Source organism: Octodon degus, unplaced genomic scaffold, assembly GCF_000260255.1.
Source record: "Octodon degus isolate 3935 unplaced genomic scaffold, OctDeg1.0 scaffold00020, whole genome shotgun sequence".
Lineage (NCBI taxonomy): Eukaryota > Metazoa > Chordata > Mammalia > Rodentia > Octodontidae > Octodon > Octodon degus.
The window spans coordinates 6,795,572-6,821,984 of NW_004524596.1; the positions used below are offsets into that span (position 1 = coordinate 6,795,572).

General features: G+C 35.6%; 2 protein-coding genes across 2 annotated transcripts in view; both read left to right on the forward strand.

The window, feature by feature from the left end:
• Positions 1 to 26,413, forward strand: part of LOC101591991 (regulator of microtubule dynamics protein 2) — a 128,352-nt gene that overhangs the window by 40,283 nt on the left and 61,656 nt on the right. The window contains exons 3-4 of the mRNA XM_004627620.2: positions 22,833 to 23,007; positions 24,637 to 24,739. Of these exons, the coding sequence (XP_004627677.2) occupies positions 22,833 to 23,007; positions 24,637 to 24,739 (278 nt within the window). The remainder of the gene's footprint in view (positions 1 to 22,832; positions 23,008 to 24,636; positions 24,740 to 26,413) is intronic.
• Positions 11,359 to 12,929, forward strand: LOC111815723. The gene is made up of 2 exons (XM_023711291.1): positions 11,359 to 11,439; positions 12,242 to 12,929. Exons 1-2 carry the CDS (start codon positions 11,423 to 11,425, stop codon positions 12,882 to 12,884), a joined length of 660 nt encoding a protein of 219 aa, XP_023567059.1. The 5' UTR covers positions 11,359 to 11,422; the 3' UTR covers positions 12,885 to 12,929.

The window sequence follows — 26,413 nt, forward strand, 5'->3', positions numbered from 1 at the left end:
TTATATATATATAATCAGTACTTTGCTGAGCTTCAGTTATTGTGGGGGTGTCTGGAACATAACCTCCCCAATAAGTGAGGGACCACTGTATACTCAACAGGTTTGGAATCATGCTCACACATCTATGAATCCTGGCTCAACTTTTAACTGGCTGTGTATCATCAATTATCTAAACTTGAGTTTATGTATCTTAAAATGTGGTCAATAACTCATGTTGTTTAATTTTTTATTTTTTGAGTTGATATTTTTATGAAGAAAATTTCCTAACCAAATAAAGAGAATAGTAATAGCTATTACATTGTGTATCACTGTCTTCAAACTAGTTGGTATAAAAAAAGAGGTGTTTTTTTTTTTTTTCTTTGTTGGCGGGAACTGGGGGTTGAACTCAGGCCCTTGTGCTTGCCAGGAAAGTGCTTATTCTACAGAGCCATCTCCCCGGCTGAAAAGAGTTTTTTTACAAAAAGAAACATACTGTAACACAAACTTTCTTTGTAAGGAACTAAGATGAACTAGTTCATGATTTATATATTTAAATTAGCATATATGTTCAAATATTTTTAAAACAATGGAATATCTAAGTTGAGGACGTAATTGAACGTCTCCTCACTTATCTCTCTAATATTTTCTCTTTATTTGCATATGTGTGTATATCTGTTGTATTTCTCATATAAGAGAAAATGTATTTAAACTCATGTGTCTGACATATTTCGCTTAATATTATATGTTCAAGTTGTATCTATTTACCTGGGAATATCTCAAGTTTATATTTCTTCATGGCTACATAATACTCCACTGTATATAAATATCATATTTTCCTTATTTATTCATTTATTGATGAACACATATGCTGTTCAAAAATCTTGCTATTATAAATTGTGCTGCTATAAAAATAGGTAAAAATGTGCACCTACAATATGATGATTTTAACCTTTTTGGAAAGATTCCAAGGAGATGGATGCCGGGTCAGATGGAATTTTTAGTTTTAGTTTTTGAGGAGTCTCCACACTGACTTCCACAGTAGTTGCACTAGTTTACATTCCAACTAACAATAGAGTTCCTTTTCCCCACATCTTCACCAGCATTTATCATTGTTACTTTTTTATGACAGCCATTTTTTAGGGGTAAGATTATATCTCAATGTAATTCTACTTTGCATTTCCCTGATTCCCAGCGTTGATGGACATTTTTCCATATATTTATTGACCATTTGCAGTTCTTCTAAGAAGTATCTACTTATTTTGTTGCCCAGTTTTTTTTACTTTTCTTTTCTTTTTTTCTTCTTTCTTTCTTCCTTTCTTTCTTTCTTTTTTTTTTTTTTTTTTTTTTTTTTTTGGTGGAACCGGGGATTGAACTCAGGCCCTTGCACTTGCCAGGGAAGCACTTATTCCACTGAGCCATCTCCCCCAAGGTTGCCCAGTTTTTGATTGGGTCTTTTATTTTTGGGATTTCATTTTTTGAGGTTTTTCTTAGTTACTCCTCTGTCCACATAATAACTGGCAAAATCCCGTTCTGTACATTGTCTCTTCTCTCTGTTGGTTGTTTCCTTTGTGCTGCAGTAGCTTTTTAATTTGCTCTAATCCCATTTGTTGAGTCTTGTGCCACTGGGGTTCTGCTCAGGAAGTCCTTGCCTATGCTCTGTCTTTAAGAGTTGTACCTAATTTTTGTCCAGCAGATTGTTTCTGTTTTAACATTTATAATGCTGATTTATTTTGATTTTAGTGTAGTACATGCTGAGATAACAGTGGTACCTCGATGCACAAGCTCAGTTCTTTCCATGATTCTGGTTGTGGAATTCTTTCCACCATTCTGATTGCAAACGTAGTATCTATTCGGTTGCAACCAGAATTGAACAAATTCTTTAACCAGAATCATAGAAAAAATGAAGTCCATCAACTTAGGTACCACTGTACCAGAGTCTAGACTCAATCTTCTGCATATGGATATCGTTTTCTCAGCAATATTTATTAAAGAGACTATCATTCCTCCAGTGTATGCTTTTGGCTTTTTTGTCAAAGATCAAATAGCTGTATGTGCCGGCAGCTGTTTCTTCTTCTTCTGTTCTGTTCCAGTGTTGCAGTCTGTAAAGAAGCAGTGGAAAACACTCCCCACCAAGGAATTGGAAAGCAACAAACTTTATTAATGCCCGCAGGCTGGTGGGAACCAAGTCCAAATCAACAGCACTGACTTAGAGTAACATAGCAACTTATGTACATTTTATAAGCAGGAAGTACAGAGCCCATAACAGATTAGTCTATAATTGGTTACATATATTTCATTACATGCTGTCAGGCAAATGTGTCTAGGGCAGGCTTAATTAGAGGACATCATTCATCATGAGGCAGCAAGTTCTGGGGGAAGGCAGGGTCTGGGAAAGCAGTTAAGATTTAGTATGTCCTTGACAGGACTAGCCTGTCTCAGGCAGATAGTTCTTGAAACAGGCTAGCAAAACAGGACATGTGTGCAGGCCATTGTACAGCTGGTCAGATAGAGGTGAGTCAAGTTGTTTCTGAGTTGCAGCTAGGTAGTTTGCTCAAGGCCAGCTGAGTCTGACAGCTTAATTATGAAGCTACGGTTTTAAAATTTTCTACTACACCATTGACCCACATGCTTATTGTAATGAGAGTACCATGGTATTTTGATGACTGAGCTTTAAAATACAACTTCAAGGCTGTGATTGTGATGACATCTGCATTGCATTTTTTACCCAGGATTGTTTTTGGATGCTTTGAAGTATTTCTCCTGCAGTTTAGCTTTTTTTTTTTTCCATGAACTCTCTGACTGTGTCTTCAAGAAATTTACCTACTTTCTCTTCCAGTAGATTTAGTGTTTCTGTTTTACTGTTTAAATCTTTAATGCAGTCTCGCTTTAGTGTATTGTATGGTGATAGACCTATCTGGTTTTACTTTTCAGCATGAGGAAAGCCAGTTTTTGTAGCACCCTTTGTTAAAAAGGCTTTCTTCCAGTGAATATGTTTGGGCCCTTTGTCAAAAATAAGTTGTCTGGGTGCCTTTATATTTGTGTCTGCATCTTCTATTCTTGATTCTTAGGTCTGTTTTTGGCCAGTATCATGCTGATTTTCTCACATTAGCCTTGTAATATAATTTCAAGTTAGGGATTGTGATACTCCTGTATTGCCTTTGTTGCTGAGGATTGCTGTTGCCATTCTAGGTCTCTTCTGGTTCCAAGTGAATTTTAAGAATGTTTTCTCTACATTGAGGATGTCTGCTAATGGTATTGACCGAGATTGCACTAAATATGTATAAAAGTTTTGGGAGTATAGCTATTTTCACAATGTTGGTTCTTGCTATCCAGGAACAAGGAATATCTTTCCATTTTCTGAAAATCCTTTTCAATCTCTTTCAGGGGGCCTGCCCCTTAGCTCAGTTCTTTAAGTGGCTGCTTCAACAAAGCAGTCAGGCTCAGGTTGCTGTGGTTCGATCCCCACAACTCAAACCAGCCAAACCTGCCCTGAAGGCGTTCAGAGTCACAAAAAAAAAATTCTTCTTTTTTCAAAGTATTGTAATTTTCATTATATAGACCTTTTACTCCTTGAGTAAGATTAATTCTTAAGCGTTTCTTTTTTTATATGCTATTGTTAATTGGTGTTGTTTCTCTAATTTCTCTCTCAGTGAGTTTGTTGTTTGTGCAGAGGAATGTTATTGATTTGTGGGTGTTAATTTTGAATCTTGCTATGCTACTGAATTTGTTTATTAATTTTAGGAGTCCCTTGATTGAGTTGTTTGGGTCTTGCATGTAGAATATCATGTCATTTATGAATAGTGATAATTTAACTTCTTCCTTACCAATTCTTACTGCTTTTATTTCTCTCTCTTGTCTAATTACTCTGGCTAATGTTTCCAGAACTATGTTGAGTAGAAGTGGTGACAGTGGACATACTTGTCTTGTACCTGATTTTAGTGTAAAAGCTTTCCAATTTTATCCACTTAGTCTGATGTTGGCTATTGGTTTGTCATAGATGGCTTTTATCAGGTTGAGCTAAAGACCATCTATTCCAATTTTCTGTAGGGTTTATATCATGAATGAGTGTTGGACTTTGTCAAAGGCTTTTTCTGCATCTATTGAGATGATCATGTGGTTTTTGTTTTGGGCTCTGTTGATGTGGTGTGTTACATTTATGGATTTGCATATATTAAACCATTCCTGCATCCCTGGGATGAATCTAACCTGGTCAAGTTGTATAATCTTACTGATGATTTACTGCATTATATTTGCTAGTATTTTACTGAGTATTTTTGCATCTATGTTCATGAGGGAGATTGGCCGGTAGTTCTCTTTTCTGGTTGGGTCTTTCTGTGGTTTTAGTATCAGTGTAATACTTGCCTCCAGGAATTTGTTAGGGCCAATTACTTTCTTTTCAATTTCATTGAAGATTTTGAAGAGTATTGGAATTAAATCTTCTCTAAATTTCTTATAGAATTGAGCTGTGAATCCATCAGGACCTGGGATTTTCTATGTTAGTTTTTTAATTACATTTTCAATTTTATTAACTGATACTGGGTTATTCAGAATTTTTATATTTTCTTGATTCAGTTTTGGTAATTTGTACATATCTAGGAATCTGTCCATTTCCTCTGTATTTTCCATCCTATGAGAATAAATATTTTTGCAGTCGTATTGATCCAAGTGCTCACAGGATCTATAATAATTTCACCTTTTTCATTGCTTATTGCTTGAATTTGAGGTTTTTCTTTCCTTCATTTGATGAGGTGTGCTAGGGGGTTATCAATTTTATTTAATCTTTGAAAGAACCCACTCTTTGATTCATTAATTCTTTGTATCATTTTGTCTCAGTTGCACTAATTTCTGCTCTGATCTTTATAATTTACTCCCTTATTTGCACTTTGGGCTTGAATTTGTATTATTTTTCTAGAGGCTTGAGGTGCAACAATAGGATATTATTCTTATCTGTTTTCCTAACGTGAGAGTTCACCACTATAAATTTCCCTCTGAGAACTGCTTTCATTGCAAACCACAAATTCAAGTAAGTATTGTTTGAATTTTCATTGGCTTGTAAATATTATTTAATTTCTTCTTTAATTTCACCTGTGACCCATTGGTTGTTCCGGTGGGTGTTATTTAATTTCCATGTGTTTATGGGGTTTTTGCAGTTTCTTTCTTTCTTTTTTTTCTTTTTTTTTTGTGGTACTGGGGTTTGAACTCAGGATCTTGCACTTGTCAGGCAAGCGCTTATTCTAGTGAGCTGTCTCCCTGGCCTCTCTTTTGTTACTAATTTCCAGTTTCATCGCACTATGCTCAGGTAATATGCACAGGATAACTTCAATTTTCTTGCATTTACTTAAGTATGTTCCATGGACAAGGATATGATCTGTGTTAGAGAACATCTGATGTGTAGCTGAAAAGAATGTATATTCAGATGTTGTTGGGTAGAACTGTAAATATCTAGTAAGTCCATTTGTTCAAAGATTTGGTTCTGTGCTACTCTTTTCTAGTTTTTTTGTCTAGGTCATCGGTCTCTTTGAGACTGCTACCTCTTTGCTAATTCTTTGTCTAGTTCATCTATCTCTTTGAGACGATGGGGTATTAAGGTCCCCTGTTAAGTTATGTTATTGGTTATCTGATTTTTCATGTCCTTTCAAAACTGTCTTATAGTTGGGTGCTCTCATATTTGGTGCATACATATTTGTGACTATTATCTCTTCCTCTTGAAGTTTTCCCCTGACAAGTTCGTAGTGGCTATCTTTAGCTTATTTAATCATCCTTGGTTCAAAGTTCACGCTATCTGCAAAAAGCATAGCTACCCCTTGATTTTTCTCAGTTTCTGGCTCATGGAGTATTGTTTTCCATCCTTTAACTTTCAGCCTATGAATTTCCTTTTGAGTTATGTGTGTTTCTTGTATATAGCATATTGTTGGATTTTTGTTTTTTGATCCATTCTGCCAGTCTGTTTCTTTTAGTTGGTGAATTGAGGACATTTACGTTACTGGTTAACTGATATATGTTATATCTTTTTTATGTTGTTTTCCTGCTATTGGTTCCCTATGTTTTCTCTGTCCTGTTTGGTAGGGTTTTTTTTTTTTTTCTGTTTTTGTTCTCAGAATTGTCATTTTTATCTTTTTCTATTATATCTTTTAATATTCTTGTTTTTAAAAAATGTATTTGATACAGGGTCTACAGGAACTAAAGGGTCTCATTACATAGATTTGACTTGTAGCGAACCTCCTGTTTCCAGCCTCCCCAGCACTGGGATTATAGGCACACACCACTATGCCAAGTCTCAATCTGTCTCAGCATGCCCTGGGGGTAGGGAAGCATGACACACCAGGTATCAAATCCTGGCTGCTATGCTGTGCCTAAGCAGGTCTTTCAATACTCTTTGTAGAGTTGTTTTGGTAGTCATGAATTTCTTTAGTTGTTCTTTGTTATAGAGGTATTTTACTTCTCCATTAATTTTGAAAGATAGTTTTGTAGGGTACATCAATCTGGGCTTGAAGTTTTCTTCTTTCAGCATTTGAAATATTTCACTCCAAGCACTTCTTGAGTTGATGGTTTGTGTTGAGAAGTTTTCTGATTCTGTGGACTTTCCTTTATGTATGACCTGTTTTTTCACTCTAACAACTTTTAATATGTTGCTCTTCTCCTGAATTTCTGAGATCTAGTTTAGTACATGTATGGGTATAGATTTATTTTGGTTTATACTAACTGGAGCTCTATATGCCTCAATTATCTGTATGTCAGCTTCTTTCCCCATACTTGAGAATTTTTCTCTTATTACTTCTGCAAATAGTCTTTTTATGTCATTTGCATTAACTTGTTTTTCATTGACACTTATTAGTCTTGTGTTGTTCATATTTGCACTATCTTACCAGGGAGATGGCTCAGTAGAATAAGTGCTTCCCTGGCAAGTGCAAGGACCTGAGTTCAATCCCCAGTTCCAAAAAAAAAAAATCCATATTTGCACTATCTTGTAGCTGTTGGATAATTATTTCCTGATTCCTTGTTATTTTTAAGAGCTCTTTCCTTTCTTGGTCCCTAGCTGCAACAATGTCTTCAAGATCTGAAAGTCTATCTTCAGTTGCAGTCAAATGGTTTTGCCATCATTTAATGGAATTTTTAATTTCCTGTATATCCCTTTGAATCTGTTTCATGCATTCTATTTCTTTCCTATATTGTTCATTCACAGTTTCATTCATTTTTCTGTGTTCCTCTATTTTTTTTTAAATCAATGTTTTCTTTAGATATGCTCAGCAGTTCTTCTGATATGGTTATCATTTCTTTTCTTTCTTTCTTTTTTTTTTTTTCCGTGAGACATGCTTTCTGATCTGATTTCCTCTGTTCCCATCTGGGGTTTTCTTTACTTTAGTTCAATCCACTCAGAGATTTCAGGTATGTGACTTTCACTTTCTTCTCTGCCCTTGTCTCCTGGACTGTTCTGGGTTGGCTGGCAGTGAAAGATTGCATTTTTCTCCTTTGTCTTTCCATTTTTGAGTTCAGAATTTTTTTTTTTACTTCTGGAATAATCCTTTTATATAGGTAGCTATATCACTACTATCAAGGCTACTCTAGGAAGAGTCTGTTCTTCAGGGATGTCTTCTCTGTGTTGGAGATTCTTGGCTTACGTCTGTCCTGAGATCCTGCCTTCCCAATTAATTGAGAGTGGATGTTGGTTTCCACTTGGCACTGTCCTCATTCTTTAAGTGTAGGGCTTTGGTGACCATTTTACCTGATTGCTTCCCAATATTGTTATCCAAGGGAGAACAAGTGGCTAAAACAGATATAATATTCTGCCTACAGTAGTACAGTTAGAAATAATAAGAACATCAAGCAAAATTTAGAAACTGACAAACTTTGGTAACTATTGGTTTTATAATTTAAACTATAGGAGCAAAATCTATAGTTATATAAAAGAACAATCTGTAAATTAGGAGTTTTGTTTTTTCTTTCTTTCTTTCTTTCTTTCTTTCTTTTTTGTATTTTAGGGAAGTGTCTACAGGGTGTTCAGGGTCTCATTACTAGATTAGGCTCGTAGTAATTCGCTTGTTTACAGCCCCCCAAGAGCTGGGATTACAGGTGCACACCACCACACCTAGTCTCAATTGTCATCTCAGCATGCCCTGGGGCAGGGCCAGCATGGCAGGCCCAGGGATTGAACCCCCAGCCCCTGTGCCTGCTTGCAGGCACGTTAATTGGCTGAGCTATTTGGCCGACCCCTTAAAATTAGGAGTTTGAATGCAAAGTGTTTCCCCTTGGTAGAGTGGATTTACCCTGTGTTCCCCTGGCCAGGCCAATTGCCAGGTTTCAGATGCTTCAGTTCATGTAGGGTGATGGGCCAGGCACCTGGATTCCTCTGGCCATGCTAGTTTCCCATGGTCCTGAGCATTTCCACTCTAGTTGCTGGTTCCTTGGTTCAGGGGAATGGGTTGGATTCTTGGATTACTCTTGTCAAACTAGTTACCCAGAGTTCCAAGCACCTCCATGCCAGTCCCCACAGTTCATGAGAATGGGCTGGCTAGCTCATTCTTTCTTCTTATTGTTTTGAATTTTAAATGAGATGATATAAGATGGTGCCAATCTGCAGTAAGTTGTCTAATCTATAATAAATGTTTAAAATTTGAGTCTTCTTATCAGTAAGAAGAAAGTAATCAAATGTTGTCAAGTGCCTTAAAACAAGGGCAGGCAAACTTTTCTGTGAAAATTTTAACTAATGAGGACCATATCATGTCTATATCAACTATTCAGCTCTGCCATATAGTATGAATACAGACATAGACAATATGGCTATGGCAGTGTTCCCACATAAATTTACCAAAACCAGTGGCAAGTGTGTTGGGCTCTCAGGGTATAGTTTGTTAACTCCTGAACTAGAGAAATATATTTAAAGTAGGTTTTCAGTTGTAATATTTTTAGTCAAGTAAAATAAGAAGTGATCCTTTTTTCCTATGTTTGGGGCCTTAGAAGTCCCCCTTCCCAACTATTGGGAACAAATCCAGGGTCTTGCTCATCTAGACAAATACTTTACCATTGAACTAAGCCCTCAATCTCCTTCCTGCTACTATTTATAAAATTTTAAGACACAAATATTGCTAAATTTCTCAGGCTGCTCCTCAAATTTGTTATCCTCCTGGCTCAGACTCTGAGAAGCTTCTTGCTGAAGTTAGAAGTGGGGGCCACCATACTCAACAAGAGGTCAATTTTTATAAGCTTTATAAGAGCAGTTGCTGGGGGATAGTGCATATATAAATCTGATATAGACCTAGACAGATGAATGAGAGGCAAGAGTGTGAGCACTGGAATAGTATGCCCTTCTGTGAAGAAGGTCAAGTTTGAATGGAAGGAGATTGTCTTAGCAAGATGAATATTTCATTTCAGAGGCATGTATTTATATTTTGCTTCTTAATGTTTTTTAATTTTTAATTTTAAGTCAAGTGTACTTGACTTTCTTCATATACCACAGGGAAGAAATCAATACAGAAAGAGTAAATAAAATAACTTCTATTTGTTAAAAAAAATCAGAAGCAAGAATAAAGAGGAAATAATTCATGAGATGATGTGGGCCCTTGCCCTGTTAGCAGTAGGGCACCTTAGATATTGGAATAATATATAGAGAAAGACAGTGGTAGGGCTACAAAATAGGGGAACTGTTACCTTCAAGATGTTATCTGTCAATATGGGAACTGACTGTATGAAATCTTTTAACACTGCTACCCCTGTAAAGGAGCTCTAACCGTAGAAATGGTTAAGCTTTTCTATATATTGCATTGTCTTCCTAGGAAGTTTCCCCATTACCATAAGAATTCTAAATATAACTGGTGGTATGCCATGTTCATCTTAACTGTCCTACGTGACAGGATTAAGAGACGCTTGGAGAGGTGATTGGGTCATAAGGGTGTGAGTCCACGATCTTCCTGCTGAGTGTCCTGTCAGGATGTGTGTCCCTGGGGGTAGCCTTTGGCGGGTATGTGTCTGTCTAGCACTTTTCCCCAGTAGTGTTTCTTGGTTGCCATGAAGTGAGCAGGTTGGCTCCCCCAACACCCGTCTGCCATGACATTCCAGCTTTGGCTCATAGTGGATAGAATAATAATGCTTGTAATAGATGAAGGAGTAGATTTTACATACTTACCATTTTAAGAGGCAAAGACCTTCTTTTGGGGTAAGTTTAAGTTTCACTATCTTAAAAATAAGCAAAAACACCAATCCTAGGATACCTAGAAATATGGGTAAGTTATCTACCCAGAATAATATTTGGGATATCGCCCATATAGGGATGAAATTTCTCTTCAAATCTTGGGCATATCTGAATCTTCTCCCTTATCCTTCAAATGTGCATATTCACCCCCCTTTTTTCTTCTTTCTTTTTTTTGGTAGATAATTATAGATTTGCTCAAATGGGGTGGGGGAGGTAATCGTACAAGTTTCGTTATCTCCAAGATATGACTGACAGCACTGAAATCTAGTCATAAATTCCTTATTTCCTTTGGGATAACTCAGTGGCTCAATGCTTTTGATGGATGCCTTTCACAAGCATGAAATAAATAGCAAGCCAACCCAGTGTTGCAAAGTATTTCCTCAAGAAACTTTATAAGATTTATACATTCTAATCTTGGCAGTATGTAAATGGACCCTTTTAGAAAAGGTTATCACAGATCTTAAAATATTTGAGGAGATATTTTATATCTCCTCATAAGTGGCTATATACATGTACAGGTACCTATTGTGGAGCTAGCACTCCAAATTGGGTTGCAAAAGGGGAAAACAATGTTTTTTATTAATTCTGTTAATCTTATCATTAAATAAATATAAATTGCTTGAAGAGTAAAAACTGTGGCACAGAAGATCTCTGTAAACTACATGTGATCCAGACGATCACATGCAACACTTACTGTCAATGCAGACAAAGGCTATTCAACATTAGGTGGAGGGGAAATAACGTTTGCTCCTTTTAAACTTTTCTTCCCATATGATATCATTCAGTTCAAAATCTGTGGTACTTGCTTTCCCATATTGCTGGAGGTTATAATAGCCTGGAGTGAGAGTGGTTACGTGAAAGAAGATTAAACCAGTGTCAGGGGTTTAAAAAGACACTAGTGAGAGAAATAGTCTTCAGGAAAGACTTGTACAGCTGGTCTTTGTGTTGTTGCCCTCATCCAGGTATTTTTTTACCCTTTGATTTGTTATCTGACCCCCTGAACATCATGAAGTCAAAACACAAATTCCACAGTCACACAGTTTATCAGAAAAATGAGCCACACAATAATTTTATTCCAAGTTGATGTCACTAGATTCTAGAGTCTGCTGTCATCACATTCTGTGTTATTGTCAAGTTAATTCCACATGTACCTTAAATATTCAGTCTTCTGGCCTGTTCCACCTACACAGGGCATTTCATGGTTTAAGGATGATGACCTAGAAGGGAAAGGAAGTCTCTTTTTGGATAAAACTCAGTATGGGAAAATGCTTAAGGTAACCCTTTAAAAACAAAACAAAAATATCTGGCATGGTGGTATATGCCAATAATCTCAGTGTTCTGGGAAGCTGAGGCAGGAGGTTCACAAGCTTGAACCCAGCTTAAACAGCTGGGCGACTTAGCAAAATCCTATCTCAAAAGATAAAACTGAAAAAGTATTGGGGATGTAGCTCAGTGTAAAGGCCCTAGGTTTAATCTCCAATACTGCAAAAAATAAAATATTTCATATATTTCATGGTACATGTGCTAAAAATTGCAAATATTCCTAAACCAGTCTTAATGTTTCCTTTAGTTTTCCCACTGAAACTGAGTATTTGATATATTTAGGTGAAACATCCTCCTGAGAGATTCTGTTTCACTCATAATTAATATTTTAAAGTTCAGTTAATCAACAGGATATGTTTTTTGCTTGACTTCTTTAAATACAGTAGTTTAATAGTCCCAAACAGGTGTTGTGACATATATTCTTTGAAACGGAAATTTTGTTTTTCTTTCTGGGGATCCTTTAGTTCTGCAGTTCTTTCTATTGCTTCTCTTTATCTTTCTGCCTTCTCTCCCAAGGCTTTCAATTTATCTCTCTAACTGTTGGTAGTGTGGGTAGGTTCCTATAAAGAGATAATATTCTACATATACATGCATTCTTTGGGGGGCATCTGTGTGTCCATCACCTTCAATTACCCTATTTTCTTACTCCCTTTGTTCCCATATTGATAAGGTAAATACTATTGCTCAGGAGACTTGGCTGGTCTCCACTCCGCTTCATAATTTTCCCCTCATTTGACCCTTTTTTCACCTTAGCTGCTGCAAAAAGGACAAGAACTTCCAGTCAGATTGCTTTGAAGATGAAGTTGCTTCAGACCCCCAGCATCATGGAGTCTCTTCTGTGTCACAGCCGAATATATCTCTTAGTCCTAAACTACCTCATCGTTCTGCATCATATGCAATCAGTTCACCCAAAAGAAGTAGAAAATCATCTTCTCCGTCAAGTCCATCTACCAGCTCACATTTTTCTGGAAGAAGTCAATGTTTATTTTTTAAATTTCAGAAAAGCAAGTCTTTTCTTTGCTGGTGTCAACGTAGTGCAAACTTTGATTCTCAAGAAGACACAAGCACCAGCGATTGCAAATCTTGTTCAGATTATTTTGATGCTCTCAGATCCAGAAGATGCTTTTCTTCCTGTAAACTAAGTATAGTTGCCTGTAATAGGCATGCCACTTTTTTTGAATCTCAGCCAAATAAGCAAGACATATTTAATCTAAATGAAATAGAAATGTTTTCTAAAAGCCCAAACTATATCCCATCCATGAGTGAGCCTACCTCAGGCATCGCTGAAGAGGAAAGCTTTGCTGTCCTGTCTCAAGATGAAGACAAAGCTTCACCTACTGAAATTCCTAAAATAAGGTTATCTCAGACGTTCCTCCTTGTTAAAAGGGCAGCTTAAATAAGACGTTTTCCCACCAAGCACACTCAAGAGTGTGTAGAAATCTCTGTTCCCTTCTCTTGGAAGTCCCCTCTTCTCTCTACACTTCACTGCATTTTTGGAAAAAGATTCCTAGGTTGAAGTTTAAATTTAATTGCTATTAATTTTAAATTAGTTTATTAATATTATTAACATATGAACATTAAAGATGATTTCATCTGTTTCAGGCCTTTTTCAAATTACTGCTTAAAAATGACTAGTCTCAAATTTCAGAATAGAGTATTAATAATACTTTTTTGGTCTGAGAATTGTGACAATCATTGATATCAATGTTGTTTAAATGTAATATTCTTTGATTAAAATGTTTTCTTTTGTCCTACTGTAATCATTAGAGATCCATTCCTAAATAATTTATACAACTGTATTAATCAATTGACACATTTTCATTCATATTAGCCTTGTTAGCTATCTTTTTCATGCTGGACATCCTGTTGATGGATGTTTTATTAAAATAAGAAAAAATTGTGAGTACTGTAATATAAATATATAAAATATTTAGAAACTAGATATTTTAATTAAATAATAGACATTCCCACATGCACAGGTCTGGAGATCCAAACAATGTTGAAATGAAATCAGAATTTTAAAATGTGCATGTCTGTCTCCCAAAATGTATTTTTAAGTTTGAGAATATTTTAGATTTGTTCATTAGGCAGAACTTATACTTGTCAAAATAACCGAGTGAAATATGAACATGAGCAATTAAAAATACTTATTACAATACAGTTAGAGTGTATAGAAGGGAATTTGCATTATTTTGAATTTATTATATCAAAATACTGCCCCAATCTATATCATTAATATAAGATGTTATTTTCACTTTTGTAATTTTCTGTCCTTTGGCATGCATTTTTAAAAGTTTTTGGAGTCTGGGTTTGGTGGCACATTATATCTGTCTGATAAATCTTTACATCTCACAGAACGGAAACTCTGTACTCATTAAGAAGCAACACTCTACTTGTCTGTCCCCCGAGTCCTTGTCAAACATTACTCTTCTTTCTGTGATTTTAACTAAGTGGCTTACTTCACTTAGCATAATGTCCTCGATACATAATTTATTGACATTAATTTCCAGGTAAAATTTTCTATCTCTATAAAAATTATTATAATATTAAAAAAATGTATTGAATCTGTAAATCACCTTGGGTAATGTTCACATCTTAACAGTATTAAATCTTTAAGTCTTTGAACAATGGATCAGTGTACAAATATTTTAACTTTTAAACTGATTTTATTCTTTTCTTGCTATTATAAATGGAATTATTTTTATAACTTTTTTATATAATTGATTTTTGCTTATTGATTTTATGTACTGCAACTTTGCTAAATTTGTTTAGTAATACTTGAAGTTTTGTGTATTTGCAATCTTTTTTCTCTTCATATAATATCTTATTGTCTTGAGAGGTTAATTTTTTCTTTCCAATTTGTATGCCTTTTATTTCTTCATCCTGCCTAACTGCTCTGGTTAGGAATTTGATTTGTTAATATAGTATATTATTTTGTTTGATTTTCATATGTTGAGCAATCCTGCATTCTCAGAATATAACTTCTTTGGTTATAGTATATAATACTTTTAATGTCCTGTTGACTTCTGCTTACTGGTATTTGCAGGAGTTGTTTTGCATACTTATCAGCAATACTGGTCAGTACTTTTCTTCTGTCACAATGTCTTCACCTGACTTGGTGTCATGATAATGGTGAGCTTATACCCACCATTGTTTCCTATTCTTCAGTTATTTTGGAAGACTTCTTCAATTGTTAAGAGGGACTGCTATTATTTTTCCTATAAATGTTTGATATAATTTGATCTAGAAGACGCCTGGTCCTGAGCTTTCCCTTTATAAGTGGTTTGTGACTATTGATTCCATCTCCTTAGCAGTTATAGATTGGTTCATATTTTCTTTTTCTTGCTGATTTAGTACAGGATTTTTAAAATTTGTCCATTTAATCTAGATTCTCTAATTTATTGACATACTACTTATAATTTTAATTACAATAAAACCAGCATTAATATGTCCTCTTTTGTTTCTGATTATAATGAGTCTACTCTTTTTTTCCTTAGTCAGCCTACCTAAAAGCTTCTCAATTTTTTTTAAACATTCTTAAAAACAAGCTCTTGGTCAGGTGTCATGGTGCAGTATGTGATCCCAGCACTCCAGAAGCTGAGGCAGAAGAATCGCCAGGAGTTTGAGGCCAGCCTGGGATGCATAGTGAGCCCAAAGCCAGCCTGAACCACATAGTGCAACTGTCTCAAAAATTAATAATAATAATAATAATTCTTCACTTTGTTTTTCTGATTTTTTTTGATGTTAATTTCTAATTGCTATGATTTTTTTTTTCTTTTTTCTGTTTGAGGTTCCTTTTTTTGTGTGTATGTAGTTTCCTAATGTATAAACTTAGGCTGTTGACTTGGGATCTTCCTTTTTATTGTAAAGTTTACAGCTATAAATTTCCTGATATCACTGCTTCTGCTGCACCTCATTATTTAAGTATATTGTTTTTATTTACATTTGACTGAAGACATTCTCTGATTTCCTTTTTGATTTATTCTTCAGCTTACTTGTTGTCTAAGATTGTTACTTTATTTTCACATATTTGTGAATTTTCTAAGGTTTTTTTTTTCCAGGATGGCTTTTTTCATTACATTCTGATCAGAAAACCTAGTCTATATGAAATCTGTATGATTTTAGTCCTTTTAAATTCATTAGGACTTGTTTTATGGCCTAATATGTGGTCCAGTGTAGAGCATGTTCCACAGGCACTCCAGATAAGTGTATATTTTGCTATTTTTAGGAAAGTCTGTATATCTGTTAGGGCCCATAGGCTTATAGTACTCTTTACATCCTCTATTTCCTCATTGATCTTCTACCTGGTTGTTCTATCCATTATTGATAATGGGATGTTGAAATCTTTTACTATACTTATGTTGCTATATCTTCCTTCAGTTCTATCAATTTCATGTTCATATGCAGTGGAACCTTGATTTACACACAATTCATTGTAACAGCAAGGGCTGTTTGAACTCAAGTTGGTTGAGACTATTTTTTCCTTACAAGAAATAATAGAAATACCCATAATGTATTCCAAGCCACCCAAAGCACCCCTTAACTAACCTTTTCATAATAAAGAGTTGTATAATGTGTATAATTTATCAGAAACACCAACAATTTTGTTAATGTATTCATCAAAAAATTATAAAATATGTTTAGTTTATCAGAAACAATAATCTCATATGGTACTCGCCATTCCAGTTGACATCTTTGAGTTGTAGAAAAGGAGGAAGAAAAGGAAAGTGGTTATTGCTTGGAAAGAGAATCCCCTTCTCTAAGAATATCAGGAATCTGGCCCTCTCAAATCTGGCCTTCTCAAACAAGTCGTAATGTACATTAGACAGTTGGGAGACTGTCTAACCCACTAGGACCTCCTTTTGGCTTAGTAGCTCTCACCTTTTTAAGAACTAAAAACTTGTCTAAGGTTTTCTGTTTCTTCCTTCAACACTGTTCTATCAGATCACATGACATTTTCCTTAAGCAAGTGAATGCAGTGATTGGCTTTTTCTCTGTCCATGTGGGCCTTCTCTACAAATGTTTGTAGCTCTGTCCAGTTTTTCAGGATTACCTACCAGCCTCTGAACCCTGCTGTAATGAGAATGTCATCAACTGCAGGGTCATTGGAAGGCTCAGGCTCTTCTACACAGCCTTTACAGGCTCTCTCCTATATAATTTTAGGCCACACTTTCTTCCAGCCAGATCTGTGTCCTTAGAGGGAATTCGAAACAATAGCTACCCCTCCTACTCTTGCTAGAATGGTCCCTTAAAGAAAAGCCTCACTAATTAACTCAGTGTGAAAGGTTTGTCTTAAATATTTTTTGGACACATTTTTTCTGGTCTTATATGTGTGTGTACTGGTACATTTTCCCCACTCACCCCTCTCCTTCCCCATATACAGGACTATATTCAGATACCTTACTTTCCCCAGGAGCCTCACCCCTGCATCTTTTTCATGTGTCTGTAGTTGCCTTGTTTCATTCATGTCCCACAGTGCCCATGACCTCTTTGAGCAGCCTCCAACATAAACAAATTATCCATTTCCTTGAGAGCTCAAAAGCAGAACAGAAGCCAGTTTTTAGGAAGCAGCTATGCATTTTTATAATATTGCAAACAAGTTTTGCTCTTTTCTCTGTGCTCTGAGCAAGGAACCAGGTATCACACAGCTTTTTCTTTGCCATGCCACACCAAATAAGTGTGAGCAAAGCACCATGACATTTCCAACTATTTTAAATGGGTCTTGTGTCGTGGACATTTGTTTGGGTATACTAAACCTTTGGCTAGTTTCCAGGTCTTCCATGAAGTTATTTCAATCTGTCTATTGTTTCCTTAGTACTTTAAGGGGAAATGAGTGTCTTCCCATGAAAATCACTACTAGTAAACTTCTGCAAACAGACAAATTTATTTTTACAGTAAATAATGATATTGGCTTTTAAGTAGTTCAACAATAACTTCAGAGATGGTGCCATTGCTGTGGGAGCAAGTAGTTGGCAATGCAGAATTGGATGGGAACATCCAATTCTTATTAAAATTAGCAAAAAGTAGGACCAGAAACGTACATGGGAGATGAATGTTTATAACAAATTTGACATTATAAAGTGAAATTCTCTAGACCTGATAAAAGAATATTGGAAAAAATAAAGGTTTGTAGTTACCTTGTTCAGACAATCTATGAAATGCATAGTTTGAGTAGATAGAGGGTAACCAAATATAATCTTTAAGGTTAATAGATCCAATCACATTTTCTCTAATATTTGGATGTGCCCCATTTTTTATAAATTGGTGTTCAGAACTTGCTCACCATTGTCTGAGAAATGTTCAGTTGTAAAGAAAGATTTATATCCCAAGTAGAACAACAGTTTTTTCTCACATTCAGTGGTTTTAATCTAAGGAAGTGTCCAGCCTAATTCTTCTCTTTTGTTTTATGGGAGCAGTTTGCTTATTACTCTGCAGTACCATAGAGACCTGGTTTCTGTAGCTTCATGCTTTATACTGTAGACCTGATACCTGTTCTTCAAAATTGTCTTGACTCTTTGTATGCTTGTTGTTTCATTTTAATTATGGTGTCACTGGTATTTTACTTAGAATTGTTTATTTGTTTACTTATACTGGAGTCAAACTCAGGACTTTATGCTTGCTAGGCAAACAATGTGCCACTGAGCTAAGTCCCTGCCCTAGAATTGTTTTTAAAGTATAGATTAATTTAGGGCCACATGAAAATGGTTTATCATTTATTTTGTTGTTGATATCAGGAATTGAACTCATGACTTCTTGCTTTCCAGGCAGGCACTATGTCACTGAATATGAAATTATTTTCATGTTAAATTTTCCTGTACACAGCTGTCTTTTTATCTTTAGTATACTTTAATATTTCAGATGATATTTTGTAATTTTTCTCTAGGAAGGTCATAACTCTTGGAATTTTTTCCATAGGTTACATTATATTTTTCCTACTGTTATGAAGCCTATACTATATAAAATTACATTTTCTCACTTGCTTTGTAGAGTTTAGAAGCAGTTGATTTTCAAGAATTGATCATAAATCTTTGTAAATTTCCTACCGGTTATATGTAAAATATATTAGTTTTAAGTGTATATCCTTTATGAAGATTGAAATTCCCTTCTTGTTTTAAGTGTGTTTTTGTTGTTGGCTTTAGTTGTTTGACTTAAAGTTAAATAGTTTATTGACAAAAAATTTTTTGATGACCACTGACATGACTTTATGGTTTTTCTTACCTTTGTGCTGGAGAAATTTTCTATTGTCTGTGCTTGAAATCACCAGAATAAATACAATATGATTATGGTGTATTCTTCTGTTTTGTTGCACTTCTTGATGGATAGTTTACTGAGGATATTTGTAGTTATGTTTTATATGTGAGATTAACCTTTAAGTTTTACTTTTTGTAATATTCATGTTTGGTGTTTTTTTTTTTTTTTATGGCAGAACCAGGGATTGAACTCAGGCCCTTGCGCTTGCCAGGGAAGTGCTTATTCCACTGAGCCATCTCCCTGGCCCCTCATGTTTGGTTTTGATAATCACTTAAGTTACCTTCATAAAATGAACTGAGGGTTGTGCTCTCTTCATTAATTTTATTGAAGAATTTGAATAAGTCATTAGGGAGGGAGAAAAAGAACATGTAGACATATAATTCTGATTTGATTTATTGAGCAGCTTTTTAGGTTTTTATTCTTACAAAGATTAGCAATTTTATTAAATATTATTTATGTACAGTAAAATTCACCCTCATATACTTTAGCAATTTTTGGTTTATTCACAGAGCCAAATTTTTTAATAAGCTATTTGTCTTTACTATCAAATTTTAAGAGTTCTTTAGTATATATAGTCCCTCATCAGCTATGTGATTTGTATATTCTCCCTCTGGGTGAATTATCTTTTCACATTCCTGATGAAATTTTTGGAACACAAAAGCTTTTCATATTTATAGAAGTTATTTTTTTCTTTTGTCACTTATGCTTGTGATACTAAGAATATCTAAGACAACTTTTACCTAATCAAGTTCAGAAATGATAATTCCTATTTTTTTCTGAGAAGTAAGTTTTAGCTCTCACATTTAGGTTTTGATACATTTTAAGTTGTGATACAAGAGTTGAACTAAATTCTTCTACGTATTCATTTGTCCCAATATTTAAGATACTGTTTCCTCCACTGAATGCCTTAGAATTCTTATCAAAATAAGTTGTCTGTAAATGTTAAAGTTTATTTTTGGACCCTTAATAGATCCTTAATGCCTATTTTACTTTTTTATGTATTCTATAAAGATTGCCCACTATTTTTTTCTATGGAAATTTTGACTGTCCTAAGTCTCTTGTATCCCACATGAATTTTATTGTTGGTTTGTTTTGGGTTGGGTTGGGTTGGGTTGGGTTGGGTTAGGTTGGGTTTTTGAGACTGAGCCTTGCTAGGTTGCTGAGTCCCACCTTGAACTCACTATTTATAGTCCAGGCTGGTCTTAAACTCAGAGCAGTCCTTCTTCCTCAGTCTCCTGAGTGCCAGAATTTTAGATAAGCACCACCACATCCAGCTATACATGACTTTTAAGAACAGGTTTTCAATTTCTGGGGGTAAAAGACAACTGGACTTTTAATAATTGCTTTGACTCTATAGATAAATTTAGAAATGTTGCCATACTAGCATAACCAACCCTTCTAACCCATGTACATGAGATTTCTTATCCTTTGTTTAGACTTACTAGAGCTTCTTTAATTTCAACATTGTTTTAAGTTATATCATTTACTTCTTTGATAAATGTATTTGTAACAATTATATTCCTTTAAATCATATTATAAATCAAATTATTTTATTCATTTCATCTTTGAATTGTTACCTTTATCTGGATTTAGACCTTGTATCCTACAACCTTTCTGAACACGTCTATTAACTCTAATATGGAATTTGTGTGTGTGTGTGTGTGTGTGTGTGTGTGTGTGTGTGTTCCTTACATACAAGATGGTGTCAACTTGAGTAGAAATAGCTTTCTGTTTTCTTTTTATTCTGGGCATAGTAATCATTATAACACTGACTTTTATTATTATATCTTAATAGTAGGTCCCAGTAAATATTGGGATAAGTCTTTTCTCCTTGCTTTTTTTCCTCAAAAATTCTTTGACTATGATGGATTATATTTCCATATGACATTTATGCCTATCATTTTTTTGCTTTTTTAAAAAAATTAATCATCTTTCTGTTACTAAATATTAGTTTGTTTTTTTTTTTTTGTTTTTTTTTTTTTTGTTTTGTTTTTTTTGTACCAGCGATTGAACTCAGGATCCTGTGCTTACCAGGCAGATGGTTAAGTCACTGAGCTGTCTCTCTGGCCCATCCATATAACTTTCAAAAGCATCTCATTAACTTTCATTAAAATTCCTATTGTGCCTATAAAATTGGAATGTATTGAATCTGTATATTACTATGGAGACAATTTGCCTATTTATGACATTTGGTCTTTCTACCTATGTACATGACATATTTCTTCATGAAATTAGATCATTTTGTAATGGAATATCTTCTTTAATGATGCTTCTTGGGCTTTATTTTAATAGGTAATATATAGAAATAAAACTTTGTTAGTCGTGTATCTAGCCTATTTGCTAAATAATCTCATAATTTACAGAATATTTTGTTACCTATATAGGCATGTCATCTACAGTAATAAGTTACATTTCCATAAACAAGGATATCAAACAGGAAAGCTATATGGATATACAGGAAGAATACACCAGTGAGAAAGAAACAGCAAGTGTAAACTCTTAAAGTAGGAAAGAAATTCAAAGAATATCAAGGGCTTCAGAGTTCCTGGAGTGGTTTGCGCAAACAGGAAAGTGGAAAGTGATGAAATCAAAGATATTGAACTAGATAATGTCCAACCTTGCAGATTACTCCAGAGCTTAAGTTTTCCTCCAACCTGGACATCTGTGGCAGGTCCTATCATTCTTTAACCAAAGAAGTGACATGATCTAATTCAGGTTTTTCAAGGATTCCTTGTGCTGAGAATAGACTGTAAAAGTCCAAAACTAAACCAAGAAGACACAAGAGTTGTCCTTGCAGTACTATAATTTGGATGAAGTATTAATGGTTCCAACCAGGGAAGGGTTAGGGAATGGTGCTAAAAATGACTGTAATTTGTACATATTTTGAAGACAGAACTGACAAGATTTGCTAGTAGACTGGATATTGCTTAGAAGAAAAAAAAAAGACTGATTCCAATTCTTTTGATTTAAGTAAATGGGATTAGACTTTTCATTAATAATGTTTTTGAAGTTGAATACCAGTCTCATATAATGCATGTTTTGAAATTTATATGAGTCTTAGTGCTTAGAAATGATTGCATTTCTCCCAAGAACTCAATTTTATTTTCCTTTGTATCTAATGGAGACAGCAGGGTATATGACTGCACTGACTGCTTGGAAATTTAGAGCTATACTTGTATCCTTGTTACAAGGACATAGATATAACATATGTGTATTTTTAGTGACCTCATTTGGGGTTTTTGCTTCATTTTTGTTTTCATTGTATGACATAAAAATGAGTGAGAAGTATAGCAGTAATCTCTAAAAAATAAATACATGTGTGTAAATAAGTGCACACACATATTTTCAAGATGAGTTCCTACAACTCTGGGTCATCCATTCAACTCTATTCAGTGAATATCTACTTTATGCCAAGTGCTGTTTTGAACCCTTGATACATCAACTCTACCATTAGGGACCATGCATTCTAGTAGTGCAGACACTAACAATACCAGCACATGTAATCAGTTAGTGATTAAGACAGCATATTAAAAGATATAAAGATATTAAAAGATAAAAGTCAAGCATGATAGGGGAAACTACAGGTGAGGGAAGTGTGGGGGCTACAGCATTAGATAGAGGTGTCTCAGTGGACCAGATTGAGAAAATGGCATTGGTGGAGGGACTTTAAGGAGGTGAGGGTATGAGTTATGTGGCTGAGGGGAGGGTCTTCCATCAGAAAGAAGAGCAAGTAATGGTCCTCAGGGAGGAGTGTGTGTGTTAGGCTTAGAGAACAGGGTGAGTCTGGATTAGCTCTGAATGAATGAGAATGGTGAGTCCTGAGGTCAGGGAAGTATTGGGGTTGGGCAGCGCATTGCGTGAACAGTGGTGACAAAACTGTGGCACATGTGCCACTACAGGCTACTTGTATCATTGAAGGCTCTAAAGGGTTTGCCATCGCCGGCATATCTGTAGACTGCCGCCTTTCCTGTGTGACAGCACCGCGTCGGCGTCAAGCATGAAAAGTGGCACAATTTCACTGGCATTTTAAAGGCATTACTGTATCCACTGAGCATAGCTTTCAAAGGAGTTATAACTATTTCTGCAATTCCAGGTACATCACAGCTAACACTGACACAGAAGAGCCGAGTGTTTCAGTGCCTGCAGCGTTCAGCACACGTATAGAGGAACTAAAGTTAGCCGTCCTCCTTCAGAAGGTTGACCATTTACGCATGACTGAGTCCGGCAAGATGGAGAGTTTCGAACTACTGTGTGACCACAAAGAAAAGGTAAGGACTGTGCGACAGTAGCACATTTATGTAGTTTTTATTTTTTATATAATCGCCTGTCCCGTTTACATTATGACCATACTATTAGCACCATGTTCCCATAACCTAAGTACCTGATAGGAAATTTTTCTGTTACATAGCTAAAACTTTTAAAGAGTAAATATGAGTTAATTAGACTCACTGAAGACAATAAAAATAGGAACCAGAATTATAAATTTGTGGGTTTACGTTTTTATTTTAAAGAGAAAAAAAATGATACAGACTTTCAAAACAAGATGATAGGAAATTAACAGTGGTTGTTTTATTTTGTTACCTTCAAAATAGTTGCTTAATTTATCAGATACAAGTATGCAAAATTGATCAGTTATACATTAATTGTTCCTTTCAATAAACTAATGGAAATTAGTAGTGTAATTATTTAAGCTGTCTCGTGTGTGTGTGTGTGTGTGTGTGTGTGTGTGTGTGTGTGTGTTTCCCTTCTTTTTTTCCTTTCTTCCACCCTGGTTGTTTTCCTTTTAAAAAAAAAACAAAAAAAAACATAAAAGGGAGCTGGGGAGCTGGCTCAGTGGAATAAGCACTTCCCGGGCAAGTGCAAGGGCCTGAGTTCAATCCCTGGTTCTGCCAAAATAAATAAATAAAATAAAATAAACATAAAAATAACAGTGAAACTGAGGTTATTAGGATAGTTACAACAGTTGATCCATTGTGATTGTTGTCTTCCTAGTAGTTATTCGGAGTGAAGGTATGCTATCTTGTCTATAAAATATTAGCCCAAACTTTATTTTTTTAATGAACTAAGAGAAACTAGCTGTACAACAATCTTTGCTGTCTTATATAATACATACATTTTTACAGGTTTACTTTTATCTAATTTTTATTATTTTGTATATGTAAGTCTTTTTAAAATAACAGATAAAGAATAAGACATTAGGCTATCACATATGGTACATCTTCTCTGGGGGGACAAAATTTTTTTAAATGAATTTAGGACAGGGTCAACAGGGTCTCACTACATAGGTTGGACTCATAATAATTCTCCTGTTGTCAGCCTCCCAAGTGCCGAGATTACGGGCACATGCCACCGCACCCAGTCTCAATCACCTCCTCAGCGTGCCCCTAGGTCAGGCCCATAATGCCAGGGGTTGAACCCCCGCCACTGCGCTCTGCTGAAACAGGCACTTTAGTCTGCTGAGCTATCTGGTTGGCCCTTAGGGAGCAATTTTTAAAGTTTCTATATTATTGTAAGTATAATAGCTATAAGTATATGAGCTATTTCTAGCAGTCTTCATTTTGTAGTATTTAATGTTGGACTTGAATTGAAAAGCCCTTTCCACTAACTACCAGCATAAAAAAGGAGGTGTAGGATGTACAATATCCCAAGAAGAAATAAAACTCTTGCTTTCCTAGTTACAGTTTAAATTAATGTTTATTTGAGAACTTAGCCACATCAAATACATTGTCTATATCCTAAGTATCCTGAGCTGATCAATATATACCACACAAATGTCCCAAAGCATCAAATGGTACCCAGTAGATTATAAATTATTGCCTTTTAAAAGCATCGTGGAAGACTACTATAGTTTGAATAGGTTAACGACTTAATCTAATGTGTAATTCTATCTTTTTTAGTTTAGGGATGAAATAGAATTTGTGTGGCGGTTTGCTCGGGCTTATGGAGACATGTTTGAGCTGTCTACAGACACACAGGAGAAGAAACAGTATGCTAACATTGGTAAGTATTTTCTCCAGGTAGATTATTCTCAAGTGGCAATTCCAGTAAACTGTTGCTGAAGTTTTAGGTTGAAAGACCAGCTCAGGGAGTCTCCATAGATCAGATTATCCTGAAATACCAGTCAGAGAGACAAGATGAATAGTGATAAAGGACAGGAAAAGAGCTTTAACCAGTATTCCTATAGTAGGAAGGACATATAACCAGGTTCAAAACCTGTCTTTGAGGGACTAACATACTGGAGGTTTTATAGAAAATGTAAACAAAAGCAAGGGTTGGGGGTTTGCATAGCTCAGGGATTTGCACTGCTGGTAGGGTAGATGTCTTAGTTACAATACATTCTCATTGTGGGGACAAAATGTCTGACACTCAAAAGTTACAGGAAGATAAGTGTTTTGTAGCTCCCAGTTTGTTGATGTTTAAATCCATAATTGGCTGGATCCAAGACAGGGCAGAATGGCAGAGAAGGAATAGTTCATGACATGACAAGCAGGAGGTAGCAAAACAGTAAGCCTTCCTTTCCCTTCTTATTCCACTAAGGCTATAAGCCTGTTGGTTGGTGCCTTGCACACCCAGGGTGGGTCTTCCTGTTGTTCACAACCCCAGTTATGCTAAACTAAACAGTGGACTGATCCAGTTATCATGCACTGGAAAACTCATATCACATAACCATGGTGCAGCCACCTCCCAAAAGCCCCAACTGTGAGCTCATGAGGCTTTGGATATCTAGATATAAACCATAACAGTGGGAAGTCCTGATCAGACCATCAGGCTGTGTAGAGACAGCTAGATATTAGCTGTAACAGTGCGAAATCCTGGGCAGGCCACAGTCTGGTTGAGCATTGACTCAGACCTGGTTCTGTGAGCTGGCTCTGGAGAAGTCCTTCTGACTTGAGGAGGGAACAGCCCAGCTCTCATGAAATTTTGGGGCCAGCTTCAGTTCTGTCATGGGGTGATTTGTTCATGAGGCTTTACTTTTTCTGGAATCCTAGGTTTCCAGGATATTCTATGAACATTTAGAATATATTGACTGAGACTTAGGTGATATTCCAGAGATTCTCTGAAACAGGATATTGTAAAAGTTGACAACTAAATATCCCTCCAAATCTTGAAAATATTCTTAACTAGTGTTGTAGTGTTGAATAAAGATGAGATATGTAAGACAAAAGTAAGGCTAATAAACCTGTATTAGCAGTTTTAGTTAGATACTCCTTAAGTGATGACCTTTGTGAGTACAGAGCTGAGCAGAGATCAAGTTTTAAGATACTGAGGGAGAGAGATACAACAACGAAGGTAGAACTGCCAAGCTCTGTCCTCATGTTAGCTTCCTATTGGACATGTGAAGACCTAGACTACAACCCTGTAAGCCTAAATTCCCCACTGTCTAGTCATTTCCCTGATCTGGAAGGAATTAGGATGCTGGCCAGCCTGCTGGCTTTGCAGGTTTTCTGGTCAGCTGGTGAGCTATTCCAAGAGAAGGAAGCAAAATGAGAACTGAGTTCCTGAAATGCCTGGTAACCTCTAGAGTTTTATTTAAAAGAACCACTGTTCTTTGTGTGACATTTATCTATGTGTGACATTTCTTTTGCCCCTGTAGTAGCACATTTGCCTTTGGTTATACTTCTCTCCTGAGTGTTTAAGACCTAATAACAGTCAGGCCTTACATGGAGAAAAAAA